We start from the raw sequence: 19,480 nt of genomic DNA on the forward strand, positions 1-19,480 counted from the left end.
TCGCGGTGACCCCCGCCGCCCGCTCTTACTGGCGCTATGCTGTGCGGCTGCCCACTTCCGGGTCGGAGGAGCACCAGAAATAGCTTGTGTGCATGTATTATTTGCGCATGTGCAAGAGTTATTTCTGGTGCACATCCGGGTCAGAGGAGGCCCATGCACATGCTATTTCCGGTGCTCCTCCGACCCAGAAGTGCGCTGGAAATAGCGTGTGCGCACACATATGGGCACGCACTCCCCCACCCTCCGGCCTGCCACGTGATCGGCGCTGGACACACCGGCCCGAGGCGCAGTAAGTTTGCTGACCCCTGCATAAGGGGGTGGAGATTTAAGTCCATGAGACTCTCACCAGTTGAGGTTTATTCCCAGAGAATAATGTGTGGTCAGGACTCCCCCCCCCCAATTGCTCTAAGCCACTGGGCTGCTTTTAGAATGGTCTTTTAATTCCATGCTATATTTCCTAAAGTCATCATCTTTCACATTTGTGTAAGAGATACTCCCCGCAGATCTTGATCTAGAAAGGTCTGGCAGTGGGGGGGGGGGGAGCCAACATCCCACCCTGGTGACTGGCAGCTCCACGTAAGGAGGATTGATTTGCACATTGAAAACTGTGGTATTGGACATCTAAAATATTTATTAGTTGGATGGGTACTTTTGTTTTGATTTCCAGAGAAGCAAAGCTGTCAAAAGTGACTTCTTCAAGGACTGAGCTCTCTTATTTTGGCAAATACATCTCAGCACATCTCTAATTGGAGTACACTGAGCTGTGCATGAGGCATAAACCGCCTGAGAAGGACAGAATGAGGTTGCAAGAACTGCTAATAAGGACCTGAATACAAAAGTAGTGCAGATTAAGACGCTTTTAAAAAAAGCAATTTTGAAGAAATTGAAGTAAATGCAAAAACAGCACAGTATTATTATTTTTTAACACACACAACCCCACAGAGAGAGTGAGATCTAAAATTATTTACATCTGTGGTCACCAGCTCTGTGGTCATGGGCACCATGCCCTTCATTGACACCCCTGTGGGGCCTTCAGGCTCTGAGTTTTCATAATGTTTAAAAAATAAGTCTTTAGGCCTCAAAGAAATAAAGTTATGAAGCATAATCTAGAGGTACCCTTCTTAGCAATTTGTGCAAAATGAGCCAGGTGAGCTGTTTCTTTCTGTCAGTATTGGTTAAAATGTGTGACGTCATAGCTGTGACTAATGAGTGACTTTTTTGGACACCAGGAAATAGGAATCCCTGGTGTCTTAAACAGCTGCTCTTTCCACCTTCTCTTTAGTGTGCTTTTCCTGCTTCCGTTGTATTTCTCAGTCTTCAAAATCTCTGTAGTTTCCCCTTCCTTTTCTCCTAGCAAATAGAATGCATCTTTCCTGTGGTGAGTTCATCAGGTTGTCCCTAAAAGTTATTTTCTCCAAATAATGCTACAAAGTAAATACAGGTGGGTGTTAAAGAATCCCTCTTCCCCAAAATGGACAAATGAAAAAATCTTTGGGAAAAGGTTTGGGCGTGTCTCTGGCTATGCAGGGGCTAAAGACCAGGCGCCCATTAGTCATTCACTGTCTCATACCACAAAGAATATTCCAGAGTGCTTCAGCAGCCAGTGCCTCTTCCCAAGGAACTGTGGCAACTGGAACTCCGCAAAGAGAACAGAAGCCTCCTACCAACTCTCAGCACTCTTAACAAACAGCAGTTCCCACGATTATTTGGGGGTGCAGTGCAGGTGGGGACTTATAGTACAGTGGTCTGCGCGTCTTCTCCTAAGTATATTTGTTTTAAATGGGACTAAATCCCTGGTAAGTGGGGTGTAGCATGGCAACCTATGCTTTGGTTTAGGGTTGGCATTAGGGGAAAACAGGATTCTTTGACAGCTGTATGGCAGGCAGAAATTCAACAGGTGAAGCATTTTCTCATATGGAAATACAATGATGTGAATATTCACAGAATTCACCTGTTAGCTGCCTGTCAGCCATGTGGAACATTTCACAGGCAGTTTCTTGAGAGGCTTTTAAAAAGCATGTGTGTTGAAATAGTGGAAGAAGCGCAGGAATTGCCTGCCGCACATTTTTCTGCCTGTCAGCAGGCTTGTGGAACTTTTTAAAAAGGTGGGGACAGGCAAAGAAACATGGAAATCCTCCATGTAGTGCTGTGTTTGTTTTGCTGCCTGTTGGGACGTGGAGCAAGCAGCTGCTTGAAGGGGGCCTCTGCTGTATATTATGCAAGTTTTATTATGATATTTTTCTACCTATTTTCTTCATGCTCTTCATGATTTTACGAGTCCCTAAGTCATCTTGTTTTCTTAACAGTATCCTCATCTTAGGCAAGGTGCTTCAACTCTTATAAGAAACGGCTACAATATTTAGGTGTATTCAGTTTACTGGACATTTATCAACTACAATATATCACTTCCACCAATAGAAACACATCCTGTTACTCCAAATACGTTTCTGGAAGCTGGATTTGATGATACAAAACTTTCCTTTCCTACCTATTATATCACAAATTATGTCATGGTAGGTTAGCAAATCAGAAAAGGAACAGGGCAGCCCCCACTTACCCGCCTCCAGTGCCTCCATTTTTGCTGAAGTGAGTTCGTGGTTCACTCGAAGCCAGTTTGAGCAGTTCATTCCATTCCCGCTCCCACTCTTCTTCTGTGTAAACTAACCCTGACTAGGAGAGAGAGGAGAAGGCAGTTCAAGAAACAGGGAGACAACGGTAACTTATACATTGTGCCTTGGTTTGTATCTTTATTTCTTGAGTTAAGAGATCTCTGAACTCACGTTTGCACAAGTTCTCTGGAGCCTGAGAGCACAATTGCTAAGACTCATTTGCAGTATCCCTCCCCCCCAAATATACATTAATTCAGCTGCTTTTAATGACCAAAGTAAGCCACCCCACTTTGAATTAAGTTATCATAGAAACAATCTTATTTGGTTTCTCTTACAAATATTCTTCTGGAAGGAGGGTAGAATAAAAAAGGTTAAATTGTGTGCGCATGTGTGGAAGCTGCTATCCTATGCTCCACTACTGGGAGTAAGTCCTGCTACATGTAGTGATACTGATATCCTAGGAAACATGCATAGAATTGTGTTGTCAGTGTCTCGGACTTCCAATGGTTGTCAAACCAGACTTTGCTGTGCAAAAATGCCTATTTGCACCAAGTGTTTAACAAAATGTTCCTCCCAAAATGTTTGTTTAAACAGCACAATGACATCATACAAAATAATTTAGAACAGAACAGAGAGGGAACATTTCTGACACTGAAAGTTGAGTGGTATAAATTAAGTGTCTCAATGTTAAGTGAAAGATGCAAGGTAATAGGCTGTCCTGCAAATCATTTCCCCCCCCCTCCATGGATTAACAGGACTAACTGAAGATATCCAATGGGTGGGGAAAGCACTCTGTCCATGCTCAAAGTCCTGTCATAAGCATCAGGCATGTGGCCTGGCACTAATAAGGGACTTAATAGTGAGTATGGCTTCAAAATTAAGATTGATAAATTCTTGATATTATACAAACCTCTTTATTCTGCTGTGTCTGCTGCCACCTCCATCTTCTCTTCAAGGCTTCCCTTTCAGCACCACTTCGCATCATTGTGTAAAGTGCTTTCCGTAATACAAGATCCCGGTCATGAAACCCCCACATTCCTAAATGCAAAAAAGTAGTGTGACAGGAGCAAGTATGAAAACATTCAGGTGTAATCATTTGCATGGTTCTCCTAACTGGAGTTTAATTCCCTTTGATTATGTTTAAGCATTTCAAATAATAGGTGCAAACATTAAATAAGTTAATACAGTGGTGCCTCGCAAGATGAAATTAATTCGTTCCGCGAGTTTTGTCGTCTTGCGATTTTTTTCGTCTTGCGAAGCACGGTGTCGGGAAAGTTTTGGAAAAGCTTCAAAAATCACCAAAGTCTTTAAAAACCTCAAAAAAGGCTACCACACCGCGTTCTATGAGTTGCTCCTCGAAGTCAAGTCGCAACTGTATTAACGGTGTTAAGAAAAAGGAAACAAACTTGCAAGACATTTCCGTCTTGCGAAGCAGGCCCATAGGGAAAATCGTCTTGCGAAGCAGCTCAAAAAACAAAAAACCCTTTCGTCTAGCGAGTTTTTTGTCTTGCGAGGCATTCGTCTTGCGAGGTACCACTGTATAGGGCAATACTGAATTCAAAGCAAGTTTTAAGAAATGTTCTTTAGAAACAATGGAAGAGTTGAGTTGCCTGATGCACAACTTTGCCGGAAGGAAACAAATGTTCTTGATTTTAGCCTCAGAAATTTGGAGTACTATTGGTGGGCCTTGAATGACTAATGATCACTGGGGGCTCTTTTGACTGTTTTAGAAATAATGACCCAAAAACCTAAGGGCTGGCTGACTTGCACAAGAGAGGGATGAATATCCCCTGGAATCCAAGTTCATTATAAAAGAACTTGAATTTGCTATATTTGAATCCTAAAAATACTACCAGCCACAGGCTTGCAAGCAAATTATTTGTGTTTAGTTCACTGAAATTATTTTAATTCAAATATAAATAATATTCTGATTGCTGCTTTACCAAAGAATGTCTTTCTTTAAGCCGGGGTCAATTTGTGTCTGGCGTTGTTGTGTGTCCTGGCCCTTCACCATGGCTGCTTGGGTTAAAGTCTTGAATGCTTGTCTCAGGGGGAGCTGTGGGTACTCTCTGCAGGTCTCTTGCTCAGGGCTCCATGCCCTGGGTATGTTGTGTGCTCCAAAACAATGGATGGAAGGAGCATAAGGGGGACTGAACTGCCTGTAAGGATGCCTCAGGCCTGGCGGTGGGGCAGTCTTTGAGGTCCTGTGGTGTCATCCTACATGTTGTGATGCAGGGGTATGTGCTGGGAGCAGCCGCAATGTTACCAGCATTTCTGGCAGTTGAAGTTTCCAGAGGCACTGGGGGCAGGGGAGAGGACATGACAAACAACATCTTCATTAAGAATGCAGTTGGGGTGACAAACATGTTTCTTCTGCAACTTGAAATCTACTTTCTTTTTTTATATTGATGTTTTTCCTTTTTTCTGTTGTTAATGATCATAGGGCTACATTTTACACTAATAGCAAAAAAGCAATGAGAGAAAACAGATATGAAGTCCATTTGAATTATAAGTTGAATATAAGGTGGCTACTGACAAGCAGAAACAGGTGCAGAAGAGGGTGACCAACATGATCAAGGGTCTGGGAACCATGCCTTAGGAGCAGCCTGGAGAAGAAAAGACTGAGAAGTGATGTGACAGCCATCTTCAAATATTTGAAGGGCTGACACATGGAAGATGGAGCAAGCTTGTTTTCTTCTGCTCCAGAGGACAGGACCCAAACTAATGGATTCAAATTACAGCGGCACCTCGGTTTAATGACAGCCCTGTTTATGAACAATTTTGTTTACAAACTCCGCAAAACTGGAAATAGCGTCCTGGTGTCCACCTCAGTCTAAGAACGGAATCCGAACGGTGGAAGGTCACCGGCGGTGGGAGGCCTCATTAGGGAAAGCGCACCTCGGTTTAAGAATGGTCTTGGTTTAAGAACGGACAAGAAATGTGATTCCTACTAAACATTTGGAAGAACTTTCTGACTTTTGCACCTGTTTAAGAGTGGAACAGACTCCACTCTCCTTTGTTGGAGGTGTTTCAATGAGGGCTGGGTGGTCATCTGTCAGGGATTCTTTAGCTTTGATTCTTGTATTGCAAGAGGATGGACTAGATGAGCACTTTGAAACTCTTCCAACTTTGAAATTCTATGATAAATATTTTAGAAGATTCGGGCCTCTGCCTACAATTCTGTTCTTGACACAATCTTATTAAAATAAATGGAATATTTGTCTACATCAGGTAAGTATTTTATGAATATCAAATGCTGGTCCCACAGGTTAAAAAATTAATTTGCTACTGTACCTTCATCAGTGCCAGCAAAGTGGTGTAGCATCTGTCATCCATAAAATTGTACTGACCAGTGACATATCCAATGCAACTCGTGTGTGTGTGTGTGTGTATTGAAGAACACCTTTTTATTTCAACGTTGCCCAGTTCTATCTTGAAATTTAAAGAAAACTAATGTGTCCTTATCTCACTGATCCTTACAACTGCTCTGTGAAACAGAAAACTGAAGCTGAGAGGTCCGGTGTTGCTTTCAGCAAGTCTATGGACAACCAGAGATGAGTACTCAGATCTCACAGAACCTAGTCCAAATAGTCACTTACTATATCACAGTATCATTTGCTAACATGGATAAGAGGAGACCCCCCCCAACATTGTGTTTGTACACCATGGGGTCCACATCTTGTTCAAGTGAGGTTCTTTCAATCCTTCTGAAGGAGAAAGATTGAATCTAAGCTTTGTAAACAAGATATAGAGTGGTCCTATTCTTTCAGAATGCATTATTTACCAGAAGACCTACCTAGGGAAGCTGCATGCAAGAGGCAGTTGCCATCCCCTGTGGTTGCCAGTGGGAGAAGGCGTTTACAACTTGTACACACTGTGGACCACCAGTTAAGACGACCTGAAAAATGAAAATTAATTTAAAATGTAAGGACACTGCCAACATTAAGCACTTTGGAGTCCTACTGATATTAAAAACAAATAGCTTAATCTTTTCAACTGAAATCAATGGTTGCGGTCGTAATAAACTGAAATTAGGCTAAAGCAGCCTATAACATGAAAATGTGTGGCTATTCCAGGAGAATTTCAGATCCTACTGAAAGTCTATTTTCCCTATATCCAAAAAAGCATATAAATTGTAGCTATATTAATAGGTTGGGTTATTAAAAACACTTGGTAATCGCCACATGTATTCAACAAGCAGCAGCTGGCACACACTTCACATGACTAACCATTCTTATGAAATCTAAATCAGGAGTGCACTTGGGAAGCATAATTTAAAGTGGGTTGGGCTGCCTTTGGGAGTGATAAAATTGGAAGTAACATATCCTCATTTTTAGCAACTCCTTTCTTGCAGGCATGGTGAAATAACAGACTATCACCTGCACCATGCAGAAGATTTTGACAATAATGTAGGTGTGGTAAGATAAATCAAGGGTGCTGCATAAAGGAGACGTATACAATCAATATAAAATCTATACATTTCTTGATATGAGTTTTATAGTGAATAAGGTAATAGCTAAGAAAACAAATCTAAGGTGGGCTGCCTGTTACATTTCGGAGTCAATATAAAGCACAATTCTCTTGTGTTAGGAAATAGTTTTCCAAAGAGGTCATACCAGCAATGTCCATTCCTTCTTTAACTTAGCAAAAATGGTTTCAAAGTTGTAAATGGTGGCGCTTACATTATAGCAAATCTTCCCAATTTTAAAAGCATAAACATGACAACAGCTGGACATATAAAGTAATGGGGCCCTTTATATTTCCAGCTGTCCTTTGTCAACAACAAATTGTCACTGTTTTTTGTGTTTAACATATGCTACAGTATATGGTAATTTATGGACCTAATAGGTATCTAAAGCCATTTGCACATAACAAAATGTGTATTTTATCAAAGTAATTGTTGAAATGAAATACAATTGGAAATGTACTTCCAGCTTTTTTCCTTTAATTTTTTGGGGGGTCCCCAAGAGTGTGGGGCCCTAATCTATAGCTTGTTTAGCTTATATGTAAATCCGGCACTGATGACAACAAATACTCAACGAAGCTCTTTCTCCTTGGAATCTTGGGGATGTCCAGTGTACAACCTGATTATCTCTTGGCTCAGGCTGACTGGACAGAAACAGGAGTGGAGGCGGCTTACTACCCTTGAGGGTGAGTTTGGCCCTAGGGTTCAGAATAACACCTGAATTGAACAGGAAAAATGCTGACCTGGGTTTGGATTCAGGTTGAATCCTTTACAACCCCCACTTGCCCCAGATGACTCTTCAGAACAGTAGAGAGTGGCCTTGATGGTCCTACATATGCACAATAACATTCAGAGTTGTGTCGTTCATGCAAACTACATATCCCATTATGCCATGCAAAATACATAGGCAGAAACATCAAGAATCTCTGTGCAGGCTGTGGTTTACATGACACATTGTTTCATATTCATAATGGGAGTTAAAATGCCATCGATTCTGTGAACTGGCAGAAGTGGATCTTCAGTAAGTTAGCACTTTACATATAAACCCTAAATTATGAAGGAGACCTCACAATCGTAGGTCATCTTCTAAGCAAAGACCAACATATACCATTGACATTATTCAAAGCTGACTGGAATCTATCCAGATAATAATGATGGGAATTGAGGAACTCATCAGCTGTGCAGGAATCCATCCTGTCTCCATCATCTTCATCTGTTGAAAGTTGCCCTAGCCTGGACTTTCAATAAACAGTCCCTATGTATTCAAGAATTGTTCTGGGGATGGAGAGTGCAGAGGTGTTTCCAATGCCTGCTGCTATGGCATGCTGAGACTTTGCTGAGACTGCAGAACAACATAGATATATATAGATTATATAAAAGCCTTTTAATCTATTATTCTGTCTAATTAAATTATTTAGATATTCTTCTACAGTGAGGTTGCAGGAGCATAAGAATTTTCTTACTCCAATAGTCACCACAGAAGCTCTAAAGCAGGCATTCCCAAAAGGTGGTATGTGGGCCAACAGTGGTTCACAATCTTCATTCAGGTCGTCCACTGCATGTCCACATTATATATTCACACCGATTTTTACATTGTATTTCTATTGTTTTTAATTCCTTAAATTGCATTGTACTGCAGCTTGAATTCTATAGACTGCAAATTGCATTACCCTAAAATGCAATGTAAGAAACAAAAGAAGCAATAGAAATACAATTAAAAACCATACAGCATCAAGCACAGCCCACTGCAATGGCTACAACAGGCAGAAAAATCCTTAAGCGGTCTGTCGAGACCACTGGCAATTTTCAATTGGTTGGGAGGGGTGCTTTGGGAACAAATAGGGTGTGAAGGCAATGGCCACCCACTGGAGTGGCGCATCCAGTACTCCAAGGTACGCTGTTCCACTGAAAATGAAGTTTCTATTCACAGTTATCATGGCTAACAACAACTGAACAATATATGTATCATTAGCCATTCTGAATTTGTGATGGCCCTGACTGAACTAGCCAACCTGCATGCTACTGAAGTTATTTCAGAGATTTCTTTTTTCTGCTGTCATATAAAACACATTTGTTTAATCTTTTTTTAAGCCATCTGAATTGCTGGATTACACCACATACAATATTATTAAGAAATTCTATATGTAGCCACACAGCACTCAAAATCAGCTTACAAATAATTCCCAAGATGCCATGCAACCTAAATGCAGCATATACAGTTGGCACCCATCAACTGCCATTACACAGACTGTGGTTTGCAAGGCAGACTTTGTGTTGTGTTCCTGAGTGACATCTTAATATTCTGACAGGGGAGGGAAGGGGGAAATCAAGCAACACCGATCCTTTTCTGCCAATCCACAGAATGTTAAAGGTAAAGATACCCCTGACCATTAGGTTCAGTTGCAGACCACTCTGGGGTTGCAACACTCATCTTGCTCTATAGGCTGAGGGAGCCGGCATTTGTCCGCAGACAGCTTCTGGGTCATGTGGCCAGCATGACTAAGCCGCTTCTGGAGAACCAGAGCAGTGCACAGAAATGCCATTTACCTTCCCGCTGGAACTGCTTCAAACTGCTAGGTGGGCAGGAGCTGGGACCGAACAACAGGAGCTCACCCCATCACCGGGATTCGAACTGCCGACCTTCTGACCGGCAAGCCCTAGGCTCAGTGGTTTAGATCACAGTGCCACTTGCCACAGAACGTTAGGAATGTGCTAATCATTGTGTGAAAAAACACCTCCCCTTGTCTGTCCTAACTGTCAATCTGATTCACTGGGCAACTTTTAAATTATGAGAGAGGGGGCAAGGAAGAGAAAGAAACTCTATCTCCCCACTATCTTCATACATTCACATTCCTTTCTCACATTCCTTGTCTGTATTACTCTCTTGTCAAAAAATAAAATAAAAAATCAATCTCTATACCCTTTACATGTAGCAAAGGTGATCTAGCCCCTTTACCATTTTAGTTGTCTTTGTTTTCTACTTTCACCAACTCTACAGTATTGCGTATGTATCTAAGATGTAATCAATCAGCTCCAACAATAATATGGGCTTAAAAGAGTGGTACACAAACAAGACGGTCAAACAAGCCAGACTCTCTTGTCTTAAGTATTTACTCACCAGCTTGTTCCAGAGCGGCCATGGTTGCTTGCTCAATCAAGTCCCGCTCAATGAAGCTTCTGAAGTCTTCACTGTAAACACTAAGGTCAGGGAGCTGGAATGTGTAGATGGGCATCTCCAAAGGGAAATGTTCATTGTTGCATTCACTGGCCACATGGGACCGCGCAAGGGAGACTATGGCTGAGCTGGCATGAGAAATTCCTCTAGACAGCCTCTTTTCTGTGCAGGAACAAAAGAAAGGGGTGTGTGTGTGTGTGGATGAGACAACCAAAGCAATTCTAAATGTTTTTACTCAGAAGTAAATGAGCTTGATGGGGCTTACTCCCTAGCAAGTGCCTTTAAGATTGTACTCCCAAAGTACTTTTACCCTGAGGGAGACAATGATCTCTTCTCTCATCTGTGCTACATTCTTGCTCTCAAGGCAAGATGAAATAGAACCCTGTGACCTTTGATTGTAGGTTTATTAAAAGGACTGTTTTATTAAAAGGGCTATACAATGTTAGAGTGTACAATGTATACTCTAACATGTTGGCATGTATACAATGCCTACAACCAAAATAAAACAGCATAAAATACAGCTAAAACTTCATAGTGACCAGTAAGATATCACAAAATACATCATCAACAGCTATAGGTTTGTGTGAAATGGAAAGAAACTGGAATATCAGTGAATGCCTTATTTCAATGTGTAGAGCATTCTACATTGCAGGTTTAAAGACCGTGCTCTGGGTGGCCACAATACAAATTTCAAAGGCTTGCAACAGCACTAAGAAGACCTCCTCAGATTACATCGGCAACCAAGCAGGTCTGAACAGGCGAATGCAGTCTCTCCTGTAACCTAGTCCCAAGTTTATGATGAATCATCACTTTCTTTGTGTTCCCTGAGAGTATACTGCATATGCCACAGCTCCAGTCTGGAATAAATTGCAGTGGAAAATCAGTACACAAGTCCTGAAGTCCCCCACCTCCCAGTAAGCCAAAGTGGAAATCCTGAGAAGCTGCTCTCTTAACCCCAATCTTGAAATGTCACTCGTTAGTCAGGATCCTGTTTTTATATAAGACAGTGAAAGAAGTCTGCTTCTGCAAAATCTGGCTTCAGAGTTATCATGATTTTCTGGAAGAAATAGGTGCTAGCTGATCATGAAATATATTCAATAATTATTCAGTAATTCACTTTCAACTTTCCTAACAGATCAAATAAAATTCATCACAAAGTCACTCTCTGGCACCCCAGCACAACATCAAATAGACCAAAGCTGGCTTTAATCTGCAAATAGTTGAGTAGAAGTAACAATCGTGCTCAAATTTGAAGGCAGGTTCTGTTTTTTTGCCTGGTGCTGTGGACTTGGATGACATCGGCACATACATGACTATCAGAAAATACTGTACATGGCATCTTATCCACAGCAAGTGTTGTGTGACCTTTTCTAGTGAAAAGCTCTGAGCCTGCTCAACTGATTTTTATTCACAAGGATCTGAAAGCCCATGGCATAAACACCGACTAGTGCCATTTTTTTTAGTGCAAAGTTGCCTGTCGGTCTAGGAATTCTCAGTTGCCTCTGACTCCATAGCTGCACTCCCTCCAGCTGCTGTCAGGCTCCATCTCCCAATATGAGCAGAGCCCATAGGATGATGGGAGCCAGAGTCCAACATCTGGAGAGTCAAAGGTCCCCCATCCCTGCTCTAAAGCTCCCATGTTCACTCAGACCTTGCCTGCTGTTTGGGAATCCTAGCAGTGTACCGTGGTACCTCGGGTTACAGACGCTTCAGGTTACATACGCTTCAGGTTACACACTCCGCTAACCCAGAAATAGTGCTTCAGGTTAAGAACTTTGCTTAGGATGAGAACAGAAATCGTGCTCCAGCGGCGCGGCAGCAGCGGGAGGCCCCATTAGCTAAAGTGGTGCTTCAGGTTAATAACAGTTTCAGGTTAAGAATGGACCTCTGGAACGAATTAAGTATTTAACCCGAGGTACCACTGTATATTAAGGTAGTGAATTAACCCTTTGCTATGGTGGGCTTCTCACTGTGACACTCGGTTTCCACTTCTAAATTTTTTATCTTTACAAAAGCATGTGAATTCTTCACTTCAGCTTCTAAAGAACCCCTCTTTCTTTTCTTCCCCAATTAAATTTTTTTGGCTTTGAGTAGATTTTACACATACCAGCCGAGTTGAATTTCACTATTTTTTATAAAATACCCTGAACACCAACAGGAATTTAATAATATAACTATATAAATAATTATTACTAGTACTATTGTTAAAGACCACTACTGCTGCTTTTTTGTTGATAGAAAAAAAGTCAGGATTCTACTTATATAAACCAATTAGGCTCATATAAATAAAAAATGTTCCTATTAATACCCCAGTAAATGGCATCAGAAGCTAGTAAATGTCTTTTGTAATCGCTAGCTTACATAATGGGTTGTTCTGAGTTTTTATGCCCACCCTCTCTTTGGCAGAAATCTGAAACTCTTTGGTAATGGAGAAAAAGAGAGTCCTATCTTACAATATGTGTCCAACAATATGAAAACCGAACATCCATAGTTTTGACAAACTTGTATGTTGCCAACACTGAATCTATGAAGGTATATCAAGGGCAGGATAGTTTGGGAGTGGGCCTGCCTGTTTTATTTTTTGGCATCTCATTAATAAACCTTTTACCTGTGTTAGGTAACACAAAACCTACAACAGCAGCTTGCCAATCAAAGTCTGAGCTAGAAGCACTTTACCTTGAGCAATGTCATCCTGTCTTTGAAGTGATGGTCGTTCACTCTTGTTCACCTGTTGGGAAGGATCCGTTTCCTGCTGCGGCTTAGGATACTTCCCTTCGTTGAACGCTTGTGGCAGATTAGCTGTATGAACCTGCCTAAGCTGCTCATAGTCACTCAGGGCGGCAGTCAAATCCCAATTTTTGCCTAAGAATGAGACATCATAAGAGCATTGTTAACAACTTCAACATGCATGGAAGAGTGACTGGTGTTTGCAAGTATCAAAGCAGTGGCAACTGTTCTGTATTAATTAATCTGGAGTAAAAAGGTGCCATGTTCTGCCTGCACACCAAAGACCGTGTCTGCTTGTGGAGCTTCATCTTTTATCATCCTACTGAAAACCTCTCTTTTGAATTGGAGTAACAAGTGAATATGAAAGCCCTGCCTTTAAAGATGTCATCTCCAGAAAATCTAAATTTAGTGAGACCAGAATTAACATAGCTGTTACCAGTGCTGTTTTTCTTGAAAAAGAAGGGTTGGAACTCACAGTGAACACCTCCCTTGTTCTCTTATAATGGCAATGGAGACCACCTAAGAGGTGCAGGAACTGAGCTTTGGTGACACCAATAACAAGTTATTTAAAGAAAGAAGAGTATGAGAGAAATCCAAGGACTTTATCTCTCCTAAATGTTTTTAAATGATACATTTGGGAAGGAGAGGTAGGGGAGAGAGAGAAGGAAAGCTGACGAACTATAGCATCTCTACCATTACCAGCTTTGTGGTTCTGGATCTGGCTGTATCTTCTCAGGCTTTGGAGAATTCTTGTCAGAAGTCTAAGCTTTTTATAAGACTTCTCTAAAAAATACTTAGAAGACTCAGCACATTGCAAATTATGATGAGCATGTTTTGCACACCATTAAGCATATTTCAGCTTTTCGGGTAGCTATGATTTTTCAGGTTATTTCTGGTTACTTCTGTAGCCATGAAAATAATGTTATGCTTTAATAATAATAGTGTTTTAATATGTCAAAGAGCAAAGTGCCGTGCTTATGTTGTACACCCATGGTTTTCAAACATTTTACCTTCCGAGAACCCCTTCCCCATCATCTTGTCAAGATCAATCCCTGGTGTCTTATAAGAGGATTCTAGGGAAATTCCAAGGTGAACACATAATTTGCAACAGCCCCAGATGAGTATGATGGGCCTTGCTATTGCTCTGGTTAAGCTGATAATGTGACCCAGAAAAGACTCAACACTTTTCTATAGTTGCACACCACAGGGGGAAAATGGTAGCAATGGGTAATAAGTTTTTTTTCTGAGAAGGTTGCCCATCATTCACCTAAAAGTCCTAGAACACATTTTGATAAGAATCTCTGCTACATAGTGAATGCCCTAAGGAGAAAATATTTACAAGAGGTACAATAAGTAATATTTACAATAAATACTTACTGCAGTACTAGCAAATTATCTGTCAGTTAAATTAATTGTTGGACATAAAAGGTAAAGGTAAAGGGACCCCTGACCGTTAGCTCCAGTCGTGAACGACTCTGGGGTTGCGGCGCTCATCTTGCTTTACTGGCCAAGGGAACCTGCGTACAGCTTCCGGGTCATGTGGCCAGCATGACCAGCAAACCAGAGCAGCGCATGGAAATGACGTCTACCTTCCCACCAGAGCGGGGGCTGCCCTCCTCCCTCCTCGGGAGGGTGCTTTCAAACTGCATGCTTTCAAACTGCTAGGTTGGCAGGAGATGGGACCCATCATGGGGATTCGCGGATGGCGCTGTGGTCTAATTGTTGGCCAGACTTGGTTGCAAATAAGCACAAAGAAGATAACTGAAGCTGCAGCAGGGGATGTGTTTAAAAAAGATGGTGGTTATTAATACATGCAATAAGGAAAGAGCAACCAAAACTTCATTAAATTCTCTTTATTGTTGCAGATCATTTCTTTAAAAACAAATAAATGCTATCTTAATATCTACCTTGACAAACTGGTTCGAAGAACAACAATGGACTTTCATGGAAACTAATTTGGAGGGCACTTCAAACAACATTCCAGCAGACAACAGGATGCTCCTTTTATTAAGGTGGAGTTTGCTATTTTGCAGAGGCTGTGCAGTTCTCAGTATTGTACAAGACTGCCTCACTTCAATGGGATCTGTACTAAATATGGTTTCACTGGCTGTATATTTTGTACATATAATTTTTAACACTACGTGGCAGGGTTCTTAACTTGAACAATCACCCATGAGTATTGTGGCAGTTTCTGATGAGCCATGATCATTAACACCTTGCACATTCATGTTCTTTTGTGCTGCAAAATAATCTAATTTTGGATTTCTGTGACATAGCTAAAAACAAGCATAGCAGCTAAAAACAAGCATAGACATAAATTCCCTGAAGGAAACTGTTTATATCTGATTGCAAAGGTGAGGGAAAACCTCTTTGTCTCCATGGCAGCATTTTAGAAGGTGAAAAACTCACCATCACACTTTTTCTCCTGGAATAAGGAAGAAGAATTCTCAGACTAACTATAATGAAGGAGGGGGACCTTCTAAATCTTTTTATTCCTAGCAATCAGAACTCTCTGTGTGGCAGTTGGGGGTTATGACTTAACCACTCCCATATTTGTGATTCTGTTATCATGGAGGTAGGAGACAGAAAACATTTGACGTTTTTCATGCTCATTTTTATACATTAGTGTGTTACCCCACTTCCTACCACATTTCCTGTTGAAACATTCAAGAGTTTGTTTTTGCTGTGTATCAGCAGTCACATAGAAATATCAGAAGCCAACCACAGGTAGGAGTGCCTTTAAGGCGGCACACCGCTAAAGCAAGTTTATATCTCTGCAAAGCATTTCTAGAGTACAGATTGTTAGGGAATGGCACTACAAAACTGCTTAAGAGAAAATGTGTGACTTTTCAAAAGGTTATTTAAAAATCATCAATTCTTTTAATAATGAGAATGGAACTTTTCAAGAATGCAAGGGGGAATGCAAGGAAAAAATATTCTTTAAAGGGAGCGCTGAGCAGAGCTTGTATGCATCCCAGGCTCTGCTCAGTGCTCCCTTTAAAGAGCCACGCGGAGCGTGTGTGTGGTGCTTGCAGGCTTTTCCCCGAGGAGGGAGAAGGGCAGCCCCAAGGGAAAAGCCCCCAAGAGCCGCACACACGCTCTGCACGGCTCTTTAAAGGGAGCGCGGCTCTTGGGGGCTTTTCTGGGAGGTGGGGGAAGGACAGAAGGGCTAAGCCAGAAACTAGAACAGCAAGACGCAGCTCTCCCTCTCGCTGTTCTAGCTTCTGGCTTAGCCGCGCAGCCTGCATTCGCTCCATAAGATGCACACACATTTCCCATACTTTTTGGGAGGGAAAAAGTCGTCTTATAGAGTGAAAAATACGGTAGGTTTAAAAATACACTGGAGCCTAAGCCAACTACCTTGAGAGACTTTTTTGTTGTAGGGAAAAATGGCATTTATATAATTTATTTTTTATCATAGCAAAAGCTTTGTTATTCGTGTTGTGTATTGAGTCAAATGATTTTATATCTGTATTATTATTGTCTGTATTTGCATTAGGGTAAAGTAACTGCCTTTTGGTTCCAGAGGGTACAGCTACTATTGGTTCATTTAAGCTGCTGTATTTGGATCCTGTCTTATTGGTTCCCTCCAAAAGGCAGGACTGTGATTGCCTGATATTGTTCCCTCCAAAATGTATCCTTTCTTGCTAGTTCCCTGTCCCTATAAATGTAGCTTTCCTCTCCCCAGTCTTTAGTCTTGTTGCTTTAATAAAGTGTTACTAGAGAACTGTCTCCAGCATGTTATGTCAAGAGAGCTGAAATCACAAACCCCACGTCACAACAACTGGCGACGAAGGTGGGATCCGGAATGCTGAGGAGTGGTTAAACGCAGCCCTGCCTCAGAGTCCGGATTGCAGCTAAGAACAAGACTCACTGGCCAGCTGAGAAGACGACCCTGCCCACAGGACAACGGAGAGTCCAAGGGTATTGGAGCCCTTCCAGCTATCAGAGCCCCATACGTGGGAAGACTACGTCGAACGCTTTGAGTTCTTCGCAGAGGCTCAAGGGATCACCGATGCCGGCAAAAGAAGGGCCACATTCCTGAGCTACTGTGGGCCTGAGACCTTCAAGCTGGCCAAGGCACTGCTTGCTCCAGCGAAGCTAAGTGAGACATCTCTCAAAGATATTCTTGCCTGCCTAACAAGCCACTTGGCGCCTACTGAGACCAAGATGGCTCAGCGGATGGAGTTTCATAAGAGGCAGCAGCATGCTGGGGAGCCTGTATCTGCATTTCTGGCTGAACTGCGGAAGCTCGCTCAGCACTGTGACTTCCAAAATCTGGAAGAGACTCTCCTGGATCGGTTTATCGGTGGTCTGAGCAGCAAGAAAGCCAGAAGACGCATCGTGGCTAAAGAAGAGGTTACCCTTGCTTCAGCCTTGAAGGAGGCCACCGCCACGGAGAATTATGAAAGAGAGGAGCTTGATGCCAGTCGCAAGGCCCCTAAGCCACAGATAGAAGTTGCGCATGCCATGGACGAGCTAGAGGCTACTCCGAGCCAGAGCCCAGTCCGTGGGGTCGAGTCAGTGCGTCAGGCCTGCACAGTGCACAAAGATCACCGAGGCAGGTGCCCAGGTTGTGGCGGAAACCATGAGCGGAAGAGTTGTCGTTTCCGGGATGCTATGTGCCGGACGTGCGGGAAGACAGGTCACATCGCCAGGGTCTGTAGATCGGCGGCGTTGGGAGCGACAGGAGCACCTAGACCGGAGCATCGCAGACCGCCCACAGCAACCCATTTTCTAAAGGACTGCCACTACGTAACGGAGATCAACGGGAGGGTTGTGCAGTTCCCAGCGCAAGGCAAGGCACACGTCAAGGTGAAGACTGAGGGTCAGCAGTGCGACATCGAGGTGGACTCCGGATCTGGATTCACTATCGTGTCGGACCAGACCGCGAGGACATTCTTCCCCAGGGGTAAGTTGCCCCCTCTGGAGCCCTTCCCGGCAACCTTGCAGTCATACTCAGCGGGCCGCATCCATGTTATGGGAATGTGTGCCGTGAGAGTACAGTTCCAGGACAAACAGGCTGTACTCAAACTGGTTATTGCGAAGGGCAGTCGCCCCAGTCTCCTGGGCACTGACTGGTTCCCCGCCCTGGGACTGAGTATATCAGGGCTTAATTCAATCCAAACCTGCCCTGAGATGAGCAAGGCATTATGCAAAGAATTTGATGGCCTCTTTAATGGAAAACTGGGTTGTTATAAAGGGCCCCCAGTTGACTTCGAGTTGGACCCTGGGGTGGCCCCAATCCGACTCAAACTAAGGCGAGTGCCATTTGCACTGCAACCCAAGATCGAAGCAGAGCTGGATAAATTGGTCAAGCAGGGAGTTCTCTCACCTGTGGACTCTGCTAAGTGGGAGACTCCAATCGTCACGCCCCTTAAAGCAAATGGGGAAGTCAGGATCTGTGCAGATTACAAATGCACTATCAATAAGGCACTCAGGGGAAACTCATACCCCATTCCAGTCGTATCACATCTGTTGGCTAAACTGGCTGGGGGCAAGGTGTTTGCCAAAATTGACCTGGCACAAGCTTACCAACAGCTGCCAGTAACCCCACAATCAGCGGAAGCACAGACTATTGTCACACATAAAGGGGCGTTCAGAGTTAACAGATTACAATTTGGAGTTTGTGTGGCCCCAGGGATTTTTCAAGGGCTCATGGAACGCCTGTTAAGAGGTCTGCCGGGGGTCTTGCCATTTTTTGATGACGTTTTGATTGCTGGAAAAGACCCACAGGAACTGGCTGCGCGTGTTCGTGCAGTGTTGCTCAAGTTCAAGGAGGTGGGGTTGCAACTGAAAAAGGAAAAATGCAGTTTTGGGGTGCCAACTGTGGATTTCTTGGGGTTTAAAATTGATGCACCAGGCATCCACCCCACAGATGCTAAGATTAAGGCCATCATCGAGGCGCCACGACCACAGAACAAGACGGAGTTGCAGTCATTCCTGGGACTTATTAACTTTTATCATTCGTTCTTACCCCAGAAAGCTTCGGTAGCTGAACCATTACATAGACTGTTGCAGAAAAAGAATGTGTGGCGATGGGGGCAGGGGCAGCAGAAGGCTTTTGACTCCTTGCGAGGAATGCTGAGTAGCAGGAGCGTCCTTGCTCATTATGACGAGTCAAAGCCTCTGGTCCTGGCATGTGATGCCTCTCAATACGGCCTGGGGGCGGTGCTAAGTCATAGGGAACCGGATGGGTCAGAAAAGCCTATCTCTTTCTATTCCCGTACGTTGTCGCCCACGGAGCGCAACTATGCTCAAATTGACAAAGAGGCGCTTGCAATTGTGGCAGGAATCAAAAAGTTCCATGATTATGTGTACGGTCGCCATTTCTACATTGAAACGGACCACAAGCCACTGTTAGGGTTGTTCAACCCGAACAAACAAACGCCACAAATTCTCTCCCCCAGAATGTTACATTGGTCTATATTCCTGAACGGGTTCCAGTACACCTTGACCCATGTGCCGGGGAAACGGTTGTGCCACGCTGATGCGCTGAGTCGA

At 43.0% G+C, this 19,480-nt stretch overlaps 1 protein-coding gene across 5 annotated transcripts in view; it reads right to left on the minus strand.

Moving 5' to 3' along the window:
- OTUD7A (OTU deubiquitinase 7A) overlaps positions 1 to 19,480 on the minus strand; it is a 143,522-nt gene that overhangs the window by 30,223 nt on the left and 93,819 nt on the right. For all 5 annotated transcript variants that reach the window (XM_082198024.1, XM_082198023.1, XM_082198026.1 and 2 more), the window contains 5 exons: positions 12,926 to 13,111; positions 10,193 to 10,411; positions 6,406 to 6,507; positions 3,520 to 3,647; positions 2,558 to 2,670 (listed from right to left, as the gene is read on the minus strand). In XM_082198024.1, the coding sequence (XP_082054150.1) occupies positions 2,558 to 2,670; positions 3,520 to 3,647; positions 6,406 to 6,507; positions 10,193 to 10,411; positions 12,926 to 13,111 (748 nt within the window). The remainder of the gene's footprint in view (positions 1 to 2,557; positions 2,671 to 3,519; positions 3,648 to 6,405; positions 6,508 to 10,192; positions 10,412 to 12,925; positions 13,112 to 19,480) is intronic.

The sequence above is a fragment of the Podarcis vaucheri genome (assembly GCF_965113315.1).
Source record: "Podarcis vaucheri genome assembly, chromosome: 14".
NCBI lineage: Eukaryota > Metazoa > Chordata > Lepidosauria > Squamata > Lacertidae > Podarcis > Podarcis vaucheri.